The 14,610-nt window shown below is 43.0% G+C and overlaps 1 protein-coding gene across 3 annotated transcripts in view; it reads right to left on the bottom strand.

Moving 5' to 3' along the window:
• RSPH10B (radial spoke head 10 homolog B) overlaps positions 1-14,610 on the bottom strand; it is a 517,038-nt gene that overhangs the window by 443,126 nt on the left and 59,302 nt on the right. For all 3 annotated transcript variants that reach the window (XM_078665151.1, XM_078665153.1, XM_078665152.1), the window contains exons 3-5: positions 6,989-7,064; positions 2,592-2,660; positions 1,212-1,385 (exon numbers count right to left, since the gene is read on the bottom strand). In XM_078665151.1, the coding sequence (XP_078521277.1) occupies positions 1,212-1,385; positions 2,592-2,660; positions 6,989-7,064 (319 nt within the window). The remainder of the gene's footprint in view (positions 1-1,211; positions 1,386-2,591; positions 2,661-6,988; positions 7,065-14,610) is intronic.

The following is a 14,610-nucleotide window of genomic DNA, read 5'->3' as shown; positions in this document are numbered from 1 at the left end:
GGTCAAGCTGGGCAGTTGTGAGTAGTCTTCAAAGGGCATTAAACATATGAGCAATCATTGGTGGTGGCACATATACACTTAGGATCACTCATGTCCTTCCATTTAATACCCCTGCACCGTTAAGGGCCTTCCATTTTTAATACACCAAATGGGTTGGGTTATGAATGGAAATCCTTTCTTGTAAAGAGCTGCAACTCCACTTCAGGCTCCAGGCATATCAAGCCTTCAGGACCAGTGAGTTCTTGAGAGCCCACATCAGTGCCTCGCCCGACCACAGGTGGATCTCTTGCAAGACCATCCAGGGAGTGATTCTTTGCCAACTGCAACACAGTCTGATATTTAATGTTATTACTTAGGGCGTTGATGTTCCATGGAAGTCCCCAAAACTGATCAAGGTCATCTCAAACCCTGACCCCCTACATTGCATGTGTATGTGACGCCTTCAAGCTGTTGCTGACAATACCATGTACTGAACAGAAGTTCCCCACAGAGGTACAAACTTCCATTACCCACTGTTGACCAACTTTACTCTCCCTACAGTTCTATCGCAGAAGTATGTGTCTCCCAACTATAACACAGTTACTCCAAAGCAGGGCTTTACGATGTAAAAACTGGGGGCCGGGGGGGGGGGTTCCCTCTAAAGGGTGTGGCTGGTGTAATTTAGGGTGTGGCTTAAAAACACGGAAACTGAAAATGTGTGTTTAGCATCGTTTTTGCTGCTCCTGTCACTGCATCCAGATATATAATACAAGTGACATTTCATCTACAACAAGCCAGGGTTTTGTCAATGGTTGTTAGTTGGGTAAGATAAATAAGCAACAATGATGGCGTTGTTGAATAGCATATCGTAAATGCTTCAGTTCAGAAATGAGGAGACTGTAAAAGAACAATAATGAGTCTCTTTGAAGTTACATCAAAGGAAGTGAAGGTGGTACTGCTGCAGAGGTAAGATTTTTTTCTTCCACCCTGAGGGTGAGGGCAAAAATGGAGAGCCCGATAGAGGCCCGTCTCAGCACCTGTTTATTAGAACTGCCGGTGCTGAGCCCCGGCAAGACCCGGCCCACTTAAAGCCCTGCTCCAAAAGAGAAAGGTGAACTATTTACACCCATATAGATGGAAACTTTGTTACAGCACAAGAAAACGTCTAGCTCTGCATTCATTCAATCACCATATTATTGATAGAAGAGCAACCTTATGAATGTTGTACTTACCTTCCCATCTCTTTTCCCCTCACTCCATTGTCCAACATATGAAACTGGTCCAGTACCACATTTGTACATGCCAAATCCATGTCGAATGCCACTTTTTACCTCTCCCTCGTATTTACTGCCGTCGGGCCATGTGTAAACGCCGTGGCCCATTGGCACGTTCAGATAAAAGTCCCCCTGCAAAAATAAAAAATACATTGTACGAAAAATTGGACTATTATGGTAACATATCGCTCTCAAAAAATACAGGCCACCTCCTAATGTGTAAGATAACAATATTCACTAGACATAGGTCCATCGGAATACACCAGGAAATGTGGTCTGTTCTAAGCTGCAGATAATTGGTGGGGCTGGTGCGTGAGGGAGGGGGTTTGGCGGTGGGCCACCTGGTAAAATATTAAAGATATAGCACTATTTTAGTGAAGTCTTTATATTCCTGCCTGTGGTGCAGGCAGTTGAGAAGGGGGGACAGACAGACGCCAGCGTAATGTACCCTTTGGTGCATTTGTGGTGTCTTCCTTGATCAGCTTGGTGTGTTGTGTTACCTTTCCTATTTATTTACTCATTCATTTATATAGCTTTATATAGCGCGAACATGATCCAAAAAGATACCAGAGCGCTTTACAATTGGAGGGAAAGGAAGGTAACAATTGCAGTACAGGCATCAAAAGAAATACCAACCCAACACACACATCAGATAGGTATACAGAGTAAAGTTGATTGTCTGTTTCTATTCTTTTCTTTTTTGTATAGGTATATTAATCAACAACTATGCTGTGCTACTTGATTACCTTTCTGACAGCTACCTTTTTGTATCAGGCCGAAAAGGAAAAACTTCTAACATAAACTATGGAGATTAAGCACATGGAATACAGGCGGGGAGGGCAGCAGGGACATAATATCATAGAATAAAGGTTGTTGTAGAGGGGATATAATTGCGATGGGTGGAATGCTTTCATGTGGTTTCATTGGAAAAATGTCTGTTTTTCCTAATGTTTCTGAAAAAGGCAGCTTTCAGAGTTTGCTGCTGTCAGTTGTAAAGAAATGATAAAAAAGTAAATTCTTCACCTGTGCCCTGATAAAACCATGACTTTTCTTTCAGGCTAGCTACATAAAATAACATTTCCCGGTAGTGGAGTGGCGAGGCAAGACGGAGGGGGGGGGGGGGAGTGAAGTAGAATAGAGTGGCTTAAGCAAACACTGGAACACACAAAGAGGCAACAGCAAAAAAAAAATCTCTGGGTTGCAACGCCCACTTCTGTTGTTACTGTAGGGTTTTGTTTACATACGTCTTTCTACGGATTATGTGTGGAGCAAGACCCTACTGCTAGGTGGAGAGTTGGGCTCCGGGTCTGTACAATGTACAATAAAAAAATACGTCACCTCATACGTCACTCCATCATTCCACGTGTAGGTTCCCCTTCCATGCATGATTCCTTCAGCAAACATCCCCTCAAAAATAAAACACGAACATTAAATGTGCAAACCAGTGTTCGAACCCCAAATAGGAATGACATGCAACAGGATGAATGGCTGTGTCCAATTAACTGTCAACTAATACAGCGACAAAAAACATACTCTAACAGCACAACACGTTCTTCTGGGTGAGTTAAGATTTTTTTTATTTATCTTGCTGTTTTGACACCTTAACACAAACATTCACAATGTTTAAGATGTTGCCTTTAAAAAAAAACACACCATAATACATTCCATTTACTACTTTTGAGATTCTTTTCCAATTCCTTTTATTTGTACTAATTGTAATCTTAACTCTCATATAAACTTGTGTTTTTATCAGATTAATTTACTTATTTATGTGTAGTTTTCAAAAATACTCATAAAACCCCTTTGGTGACAGAGTTTTTTGTGTATGATCAGAATGCACAAAAAGATCACCATAAACTGTGAAGTATCAGGTGCACAATCTAAAGGAAGCAATGCAAAGCAAAAAATACATACAAAACAGTTACAATAATTGAAGGTGTGGAATGCACAGCATGGGCAGAGAAACATGCAGACCAGCCCAAGTTAAATACCAATACGCTGTACAACTGCAGAACTTCAACCAACTGAACCTACAGAACAAGACATGAAAACCTGTAAAACAGATCAGAGGTGAAAGTGGCACTAGAAAACTAGATCTTTCAGATACTTTTTCAATAACTAGAAAAAGGGAAAAGTCCTGATCACTGGTGAAATGGAATGCCATAATTTGGGCACATTCCTAGGGAATGTCATTTTCTTTCTGAGGGGAAGAGCTTCGAGAAGAACTGAGTTTGCGCTCCTAAATCATCTGGTACCACTTGACACCAGGCGATTAGGGCTGCGAAGAGATATGTGGACAATGCAGTCAGATTTCAATAATCACGTGGCCTCAGTCGAAGTATACATGGTGGTAGTAACTGCATAATAAGCATACGGGTGGTCAGAGTATAATGTGCTATTTACTACACCGCTGAACGGTGCCTAGTGATGGGCCACGATTCACAAGAGGTGAAGACTTGCTTGGGTCTCTGGCACCTAATGTGTTAGCAGGCAAAGCAATTTTCAAACTTTTTGGGAGATATCGTGAAATATGTGAGATCTTAAAGAATGCAATGATGGAAAACCATACAGATTATTGCATATGATAATCAAGCATTGGCTAAAACCAATTGGCCTCACCTTAAAATGTCAATGCGATCTATTAGTTTTGCCAGTGCTTGTTTGCATTAGTGCTCCTGTATCATGACGCATATACACACATAAGTGCACATACGGACCATTGTGCAGTGGCAAAAAAAAAAAACGTTACAAGGTGGCTGGCAAGTGAGCGGACACACAGGCACTCACAAATGGGTATGTACCAATGCACATAGGCATTGTAATGCACTGGCGGACATTTAGATTTTTTTACTTTATTGTTCAAACATGGCAGATGACCACTCTAGAAAGGTAGATTAAAAAAAATAAGTGTGAATGAGCTTATAAATGAAAAATGAGCAGCCTAGCAGGTGCTAGGACCCTGAAAAAATTGTTAAAAAATACATGCTTCTATGACATAATATCAAGGTTAAAAATATTGCAATACAAAAAGAGAACAGGGCAAAAATGCAGAAGTTTCATACTTACTATGTAAAGTAAAATAATATCAATGACAAGAATCTTGTGGCCAAAAATACTGAAAATACATAAGTATACACATTTTTAAGTATTTAACATTAAAATAACTTTTTTGTAAATTAGGTTACTAATGACATGCATTGGGAAAGTTAAATGAAGTTTAAAGCTCTGAAATAACGCTTAATGAAAAAAGTGTTTCAACCTCCTAGAACGTTTGGTTTAGACGCAGGACAGGAGAAAGCTGCCATTTGGCAAAGGCACGCAAGATTGTAAAAATGAGAATAACCTGCAACTATAACTCAAAGACTGAAGAGCCACTGAAAATTATCTTGTGACTTGATTCACTCACCTTTCTTTTCTATTCTTGAGCTCTTATATAGCACATGGCTTCCCAAAGGCCTCCCAGCGCTGCCACAGACACTGAAGGGAGCAAGATAGAACTGACAAGGAAGATCAGTCACAGAAAAGCCACTGTAGATCTCTCAGAGCCTTGGTGGCCGATTGGTGTTTCAGAATGTTTGTCAAAAGACGTGCTGCAGCATTCTGCACAATATACAGTCTCCTGACAACATAAAGAGATGAGCCCAAAACCAGGGCATTCCAGTTATCAAGTTGGGAAAGCACAAGGGCCTGAATGATCACTCTTCTGGTGGTGGAAGGCAGTAGGTTTAGGACCTTCTGCAATAGTCTCAGGATGCCGTATCAGCAGGCAACAAGTTGTTTGGCTTCATGGTCCATAGTAGGACCAGGGTAAAGCCAAATCCCAAGGCTCTTTATTGAGTTTTTGGGAGTGGGCAGTTAGCTCAGACAGTCTGGTTGCTGAGATTGTTAAGCAGCAACATGACTTCTGTTTTGTCTTCATTGAGTTTTAATTTGGACCCAGCCATCCAGCTGGCTACTTCCTGAAGACAAGGAGTCAGAGATGGCCTAAGCTAGAGTCAGGGAAGATTGACACAACCAATTGGGTGTCATCGGCACAGGAAACCAATGACGACCCATAGGATTGCACAATGTCAGCAAGGGGATGTAGATAGAGATTGAACAGAGTAGGGCTCAGGGAGGAGCCCTGAGGCACTCCACAGCAGGACGGGAGATTGGTTGAGAGGCAGGACTGATCTTGAACCTGAAAGGAATAATTCTCCAAGAAGGAGAGCCAATTGAATGGTCTGTCCATGATACCAACTTTACTGACTGGGCTTCTCAAGAAAACACTTGTTTTCCAAAAAAGCTTGTTTACTTTCTGCTGCCCTGCTAATCTTGGGAATCCATCATTTGAAAATATTTATCCCAATTCTGACAAGATTAAAGGATTATCCTTTGACGCTTGCCGCACCTATAAGGCAGACTATACCAAGATTTGTTCCTATTCACAAAGGTATTTTCTGAGTAGTATCTTTACAGATGTCATATCATTTTATATGGGGTCTCTGCCATGAGTGTGGAGACACCACATTTTAAAAATACTACTCATAAAATACCTTTGTAGATAGGAAAAAATCTTAAACCTACATAAAAGTTTAGGTTTAGCTTTGTAAATCAGGCCCTCTGAGCCGTGCTATCGGGCTCTATTTAATTATATATATCTTTTGCATAGTGCATTCTAGGCCAAAGTGTTGAGGGCACTTTGGACTCTCATACAAAGCAGACACAATAAAATATAACACATCAAAAGTGGACAGCAGTACATTAAGCAACAAATATTGGAGCTATACAAGGCATGAGTAATAAAATACACTTGTAATTTTATAAAAGTCACTCATCACGTAACGTAATAAGCATAAGAGCGGGTGTGGTTGGGGTCCTATATATACGCTTAATTTTCATTCAAATAAGAGATTTGGTTCTAGGTGTTCTGTTCCTTCCAAAAAGGTTATTTTATTATTTGCCAGCTGTTAAGGATATATTAGGCGCATTGCCTCACACGTGGTACAGTCTGCCTTATATCTTCTACATGCGTCAAAGGGCAATGGTTTCATCTTGTCAGAAGTGGCATATTTTCAAATAATTGATTCCAGAGATTAGCAGGTAGCAGAGAGTAAGAAAGCTTTAAGGAGAACAAGTGTTTTCTTGGGTAACCTGGTCAGTAAGACATTCCGATATGGAATATGGTTTCGATGATGGTCTTTGATCTATTTTGTGGGGCAGGTTTATCTTGTTTCCAGTGATTCTCAGTAGATAGTACCTTAAGTTATAGATGTAACACGTGCTTCTGTGTTGAGTTTAGAGGTTGAAACTGGGGTTGGACTACCTTAATGGGCAATCAGGCAGTGCCTGGTAGGTCAGTGTATGGGTCGGTTTTGTGAATCAGGCCCTAAATGTGTGTGTGGTTGCCCAGGCGGTCTATTGCACAAAGTGGTAGTTTATGCCAACCCTTCACCTGAGGCCACACATTAGCTAATACCGTGGTCCGAATACATTATCCACTTGAATGCTAATGACAAGGGTAACTCGTCATGGAGTTTCCATTGATTTCAATGGAAATTTAATGGAGGATTATCAGGGACCTTAGCATCCAAGTGGTTAAGCCAAGTGCAATGCAATTAGGCTGGGCCCAAGGCAAAACTGTGTCAACCACATTTCAAGCGATGGGACCTTCATTTTTGCTTTCTGCAGCATTGTATCCAATGTATTCTAATGTTAGCCTCAAAACAGTACACATGGACACAACAGTAACTTACCTTGTAAATGTTGCCACCCTGAAAGTATGCAATGCCTTCACCTTCATATAACCCATGGACCTTCTCTCCTTCATACCTAAAAACAAATGAAATGCAAAAATAAAAGCAATCCTGACTAAACACAAGACAGTACGTATTTGTTGATGAAATACCTTAATTGGGCGTCAAAGTCTAGGTACAGTAGTACCTTGCACGTGACGGCTGTTCTGGGCTTTAACCATTGTTTTCATGTTACTGGATTTCAGTGTTTAGGCATCATTCGGCACAGTGCTCATTTGACAGCTGATTTTATTCTTTTTAATCAACGCAACAGTGAAGTTTCAATCAACACTGGAGTTTTCACCATGGCTTGATGAATTGCAATATAACTGGTCATGACCTATAATGTGCTGATGGGTCTACCATGAGAGTTGAAGATACTGCACAGTCTATTATTGTGTTCCTTATATGAACAAAGAATGTCTAATGGTTCTCCTTTGTTTAACTCCGGTGATTAACCATTTTCTGCAGTGTCCTCTCCATGAAGGTGAGATCCTTTAGAGTCCAAACGCTGTACAATCAACTGGATTTAAATTTATATTGGCCCGTGTTGCTATCCAGTCAGTCAGTCAGGAATCTTTATTCGGTGATTAAAAATCATCATAAAAGCACATACATAATTACATGAATAAAAAGTCATTAAACATTTTCAAGATCCTGATACAAAAGTATAAAAGTTAACATGGGACACTAACGGGGAGAGAGTATAAGACTTTGTGGGCAATAAAATCGGAAACACCTCATTCATCACCCCTAGTTAGCCTTAAACGGACCGCTACCTTGATAAAATTCATTATACAACACAGTGTAAACGGGTCCGATGCTTTTTGTAAAAAGACTAATGCCTCCCTGGCATGTTCCAGTTTAGCTTGTTTTAAAACTTTTACAAGAAATCTGCGCCAGGGCATTATAAAAAAAGGGCAGAGTAAAACAAAGTGAAGGGAATCCTGCGGAGACCTATTGTCGCAGCCGCAGGATCCCTTCTGTTCAATTGATGTTGCAAACCCTGCTGGTGATGCCAGTACAAATGGGAGTAGGTTCAATCTAAGACGGCACATCAAAAATCTATCCTGTACATTGTGCATAAGGTACAAATATGGCTCCATTCCCTCAACGCTCTTCACCAGGTTATGGGCCCTCACTGTTTTTTTATTCCCTTCAGCCTCAGCTCTGCGTTGACATTTCAGCTCTAGAAAATGTTTCTTAACTAGCATCTTATGCTGGGCTACAATTGTTGCAGGGTTAGTGAAAAGATTCCCCAAGCCTAGTTCCTCTAGGGTATTCTTTACATAAATGAGCCAGGGAATTTGCATGCAATTGTCCCTCTCTAAACAATCGGATAAAATTTCTCTGCTTAGAGACGCATCAGGATTGACCCAGATTTTTAACCAGGCCACTATTGGCCTGAGTTTTACCAAATCATCTAGGTATGGCCTCCCTAATTCCCTGTGAACTATGAAGCCAGCAGTACTTGGGGGTACTCTCAGGATGGATTTTAGATATTTGTCTTCCTCCCTTTGGATTCTTGTGGTGTTAACAAAGCCCCATACTTCTGCCCCATAGATGACTTTAGAGCATGATACGGAGCTGTACAGGTTCATCACCTGTTCCGGGCTCCATCTACCTAACCTCCTGCCGTAACTTGCTATTGCCCCATTAGAGGCGATCATTTTGCGGCAACGCTCCTCCACCAGGGAGTTAAACTGTAAGGTGCCATCGAAGGTTACACCTAGGTAAGGAAACGTTTTAACCTCTTCTACTATGTGACTTCCTATTGTGTAAATAAATTTAGAGGGAGTTTTTTTACCCACCAGGAGCACATAGGATTTACCCAGGTTAACAGAGAGATCTAGGGAACCCATGAACTTAACAAATCCATCAATCAAGATTTGTAAGCTCCTTGGCGTGCATGCGATCAGGACCGCGTCATCTGCATAGAGCAGAACAGGGATATGACGCGACCCCACCCTTAGGCAATCTGTCTTTAAACCTAACAGAAACTGCTCCAAATTATTAATATAAAGGGAGAACAAAAAAGGGGCAAGAATACAGCCTTGCCGGACTCCACTCATGCAGGGAAAAGAATCGGTCAACCCCCCCTCCCAGTTAAAACGAACCCTGGCCGTGGTATCACTATGCAATTCTCTGAGTATGTTAATTAGACCACTCTCTATCCCCATGTGGGACATCATGTCCCACAGTTTCTCCCTGTTGACGTGATCAAATGCCGCTGCCAAATCCATGAATCCCATATAAATCGATTCATCACTGGCCCGGGTATATTTGGCAGTCAGCATATAAAGGTTCAGGCATTGATCGCTGGTAGACCTCCCTGTCCTAAATCCATATTGGGTGTCCGAGAAGATATTATTTTCATCGGTCCACTCGGACAGTCTATTGAGGATTGCCCTACCCAAAAGTTTAGCCGATACGTCAATCAGGGATATAGGACGATAGCACTTAGGGTCGTCCCTTTTGCCTTTCTTGAAAATCGGCACAATTATAGCTTTGGACCAGGACGGTGGCAAGCCACAGGTGATAGCTGTATTTATAACCCTGGTCATTAAAGGGGCCCAAAGTTCTATGCTACTCAGAAACAGGTCGGGAGGGATTCCGTCAGGGCCAGGGGCTTTGTTTCTAGTCAGACCCTCTATCCCAGCAGTAATCTCCTTAATAGTGAATATGACCAGTGGGACATGAGTGGGTATTTCAGGTGGCTTTACAGGGGTGCCTAACTCATGGTTATACAGGCCCCTGAAGTGAGTAACCCACTGTTCTGGAAGGATATTAGACCCTATCTCAGGGTATCGTTTTCCTGAAAAGTGGGTTTGTTGATAATTCTCCAAAAACCCGCTAAATCCTTCCGTTCCCCTGCTTCTCTTAAGTCTGCCCATGCTTCACCCTGCAGAGCGAGTTTCCTCCTCTTGGTCTCTTTCCTATATTTCTCCCTGCATGCCTTAATTTTTTGGGGATCCCTTGGTTTGAGTTTAAGGCTGCTTTTGAGCTCCCTCAATGCTTTTGAGCAGTCTTTATCAAACCATCGAGGGTTGCCAAAGTTCTTTATGGGTGCACTAGTTTTTAACAAGCCATCGACTAGATTGGCAATCTGCCCAAATGCTTCCAGTAGCCTTGATCCGTGGACTTCTATGTCTAAACAGTCATTAATAGCGGCTATGCCAGCATCCACAAGGGCCTTGTAGAACTTTTCCCCATCTATCTTGGCCCACTTTAATCTCCTGCCTTGATCTGTTACCCTCTCCACAATTGTGCAATGGTCTCTACTTTTTGAGCCTGCTCTGTACATCATCTCCAATACAAGAGGGTTATGGTCACTAAAACTGTTCCATTCTATCCCTACACTAGTTAACTTATTTTGCAGGGATCTTGAGACCAAAATATAATCTATAATGGATGAGCATCCTCTGCCCTTAAATGTAGGTGGGAGTGTGCCATCCTTCTGTGTGCCTATCATATTAATAGTATGCTCCAGGTCATACTTGAGCCGGAGCATGCCAAAAGCTGACCCTGTCGACGTATGGGTGAAATGCGGCCCCTTCTCCATAGGGCATTGGGACCAATCTGTATTTGTTGTGACCAATGCCGGACAGAGATGGCAGTTAAAATCTCCCATTACCAACAGCGCATTTGGCTGCCCCTTTGTATGGACTGTTATTTCTTGACCTAGCCTATAATCTAATTCCGCTGCACATGAAGTGTGGTCTCCCGTGATCTCATTGTTATAAATATTAAAAACAGTGAATCTTAGCCCCTTCCCGGTGAACCGAACTGCTTGTATCCCTTGAGAATTCCAATCTGGAGAAGACCAACTACCCGGGAGGTCTAAATCTATATAAATCGATAGTCCTCCCATGGCTCTCCCTGATCAAGATTTTTGTGCGGGTACAAAGAAACACTTATACCCCTGCAGATGAAAATTGTTCTCCGGGGCCCATGTCTCCTGCAGGCTGATTACATGGAATTTTCTAATGTAATCAAGCCACTCTTTATTACTAAATTTGGCTGCCAGACCTGCTATATTCCAGGAAATCATTCTCAATACTTCCCCACTCTGCTCTGTTCCCCCTTGAGACCCCATTTGTATCTCAATTTCTGACCCTTGCTTATCCGGCCCATGTCTCCCGCCTATGCATTCAGTATCTATGACCCTAGATCCCTCTTATTATTAAATCAAAGGAGAGAGAGAGGACTAGGTAAGCTAGTCCGAATCCCCGTTATTATATGTCAAAAATCAAAAGAGGACTAGCTAAGTTACAAGAGAAAGGGACTCAATGGAGTACGTGTGTCGGCAAACCAGTAGGTTTTTTCAAAAAGCCCTCACCCACCAACCTAGTTGGTGGCATGCTTCATCATCGGGCCCACCACAGTGACACCTAATGTGTCAACGCCAGATTACTGCGGAGCTGGTATACTTGCTGAGTGTGCAGTGTAGTGAGTGAGATGGTGAAAGTTAAAAAACCATACAGTAGGTCCCAGTACCCGAGGGTAAAACAATATTTTAATTTTACTGGGCCCCTGTTGGTTATTTAAAAGGCAGACGGACGTGTTGGAGTATGGATTATGACCTCCAGAGTCCTGTGTGGTCTACATGTTTCAGCCTGGCCTTTTTTAATTTGAAACAGGCTTTCCTCAGGACCAAGTGAATATATGTGAAAGGTGTAAATTAAATAAAATAAAATAAATTATAGTGGTTGTGTTATGTGTAGCACTCTCTAAGGTGCTGTATGGGTGAGAGGGGGATTCCCTCTCGCTTTGCTACACATAACATAAAGAGGACAGACAGACGTACAAAGTAGAGTCACATTAGCATGATTTTGCAAGTTAAGCATCATTCAGCCGTCTTATAAGGTGAGTGATCGAACTATGTTTGGCTAAAGTGTGGTCATGTCAGTGACAAGACCTGTGTGGTTTTTATCTAGAAGCCGGTTGTAGTGGTGGGCTAAAAACGAGTTTTTTTTCAATGTGAGGTTCAGGTAAGTAAAATAACATAATCCTCACACAGTCTTTTTTCTGTACAAAGCTTCCTTGGGTCACCTGGCAGAGAAAAAGACCCTGAAAGAAGGTTTTGACAGTTTTGAATTGTATCCGACCTGTAGGGAAAAAGACCTCAACACCTTACCCCAGTAGTTGCTGTAGTGCGCAGTCCATTTACTCACGGAATTGCCGGTCTGGTTCCTCCTTGGACCTATCGTCCTTCTGCGGCGTCCTTTATCTCTACACTTACACAGGTGAAAATGATAAACGAAGCTATTTAAACGCGATCGGCAAAGCCCTCCTCTCTCATTCGGGCGCCGCAGAAGGACGATAGGTCCAAGGAGGAAAACTCGTTTTTAGCCCACCACTACAACCGGCTTCTAGATAAAAACCACACAGGTCTTGTCACTGACATGACCACACTTTAGCCAAACATAGTTCGATCACTATGGACGGCTGAATGATGCTTAACTTGCAAAATCATGCTAATGTGACTCTACTTTGTACGTCTGTCTGTCCTCTTTATGTTATGTGTAGCAAAGCGAGAGGGAATCCCCCTCTCACCCATACAGCACCTTAGAGAGTGCTACACATAGAAAAAAATAAAATAAAATAATAACACAACCACTATAATTTAGTTTATTTTATTTAATTTACACCTTTCACATATACTCACTTGGTCCTGAGGAAAGCCTGTTTCAAATTAAAAAAGGCCAGGCTGAAACATGTAGACCACACAGGACGCTGGAGGTCATAATCCATACTCCAACACGTCCGTCTGCCTTTTAAATAACCAACAGGGGCCCAGTAAAATTAAAATATTGTTTTACCCTCGGGTACTGGGACCTACTGTATGGTTTTTAACTTTCACCATCTCACTCACTACACTGCACACTCAGCAAGTATACCAGCTCCGCAGTAATCTGGCGTTGAAGCACACCCGGGACACATTAGGTGTCACTGTGGTGGGCCCGATGATGAAGCATGCCACCAACTAGGTTGGTGGGTGAGGGCTTTTTGAAAAAACCTACTGGTTTGCCGACACACGTACTCCATTGAGTCCCTTTCTCTTGTAACTTAGCTAGTCCTCTTTTGATTTTTGACCTAGATCCCTCTAACACGGGCTTCCCAACCCCGATAGTTGACGTTTGATGTACCCGGGAGCTTTGCAGCTCCAACTCATCTGCCCAGGCCCCTTCTTCCCCAACTCCTGGGGAGACCCTATCCGTTTGTCAATCAACCCCCTCGAGGCCGTCCAGACAATTGAACCGGTTGAAAGTGTGGAAGGATGGCTCTGGGCGGCTAAATAGTGGCCTGGGGTTAAATTCATGATGTCTTCCCCTCCGACCAACCCTCATCCAGTTATCATTAGTGTGAGGCGGGTGTACAGGGGCGGGGATAGGAGGAAAAAAGAAAGACACGTGAAGGGTTTGAATGGTTGATTCCCGAGATCTATTCTGTCCTTGACATATGTGAGAAACAGTTCCAGCATCCCTGCAGCTCACCAATATACAATCCCCTATTATGGATTTATGTGTTCTCCCCACCCAGGGCACCCTTCTAACCATTATGATTTCATTATTTAGATATACCGGGAGGGGTCTATTCACATTTAACCACTTAATTACCCTGCTTTTTAGGGAGCAAAAATCCTCAACTTCCCCCGTTTCAAGTGAAGGAACACCCGCCATGACTACCATGTAATCGTTTGCCTCTGGGGGTAAATTAGGCCTACGCGGCCTAGGGGGGGGCTTCATCAGAGGTGCTGGAGCAACCCTGTCTGCAGATTGTGTTAGAGCGACAGGGTCTGCCGGTGAGGCCGTCCTATTGGAATTAAGTGACTTGGTTGGTACAGAGTTAGTCCTTAGGGGTTGTGAGGGAGCCTTAGTATGCACAGCCTGTGGTGGGACTGGGATCCCTCCGCTAGTTGAGGGCTGCTGGGGAACCAAAGGGGTGGGAGTGGACTCCGAAGATCTTCCCTGGAGGCTAACCGCACTATTCATACTACTTATTGTTGCCTCCAGGATAGTGAGTCTAATCTCGACCTTTTTAATACTCTCGCTAATTGGTAGTAGTAACGACCTGAGTAGGAATTCCAGGTTACCTAGCGGGACAACAGAAATGGGGACATTAGCAATATTAATTTCTGTATCTTTTATTAGGGCGGGAGCAATAACAGTCTGAACAGTGGGTTTGGGGTTAACTTCCTCCACTAATCTCACGGTCAGTGGGGGGAGTTTAGATGTCCTCCCAAATTCAGAATGAGGGATTTTTGATTTGTTTTTACCCTGGGCACCCCTCGACCTCCTCCTACGTTTATTTGGGGGGGGCCCATGTGCTCCTTGTACAGCGGCTGGCTTAGGTTTGGCTTTCCTAGCTTTCGGAGCTGGGGGGGATTGGGAAATTAAATCAATGGCCACCCCACTTGGGCCTGGGCTACTGGTTGGGGATGGGCTCGTAGGTGGGACTAGTGGGGTGTTGGTACAATCCCTCAGCAAGAGAGGGACATCGTCTGTGGTGGTCAGCTCTTCACTGAGTGAGATAGGGTTGTCGCCAAGGGGCCTGTGCTTCAAATTGTCTATGGAGCGTCT

This window comes from Lissotriton helveticus, chromosome 10, assembly GCF_964261635.1.
Source record: "Lissotriton helveticus chromosome 10, aLisHel1.1, whole genome shotgun sequence".
Lineage (NCBI taxonomy): Eukaryota > Metazoa > Chordata > Amphibia > Caudata > Salamandridae > Lissotriton > Lissotriton helveticus.
Note: the sequence above shows the minus strand (reverse complement) of the source record. Positions and strands in the feature narration are given on the sequence as shown.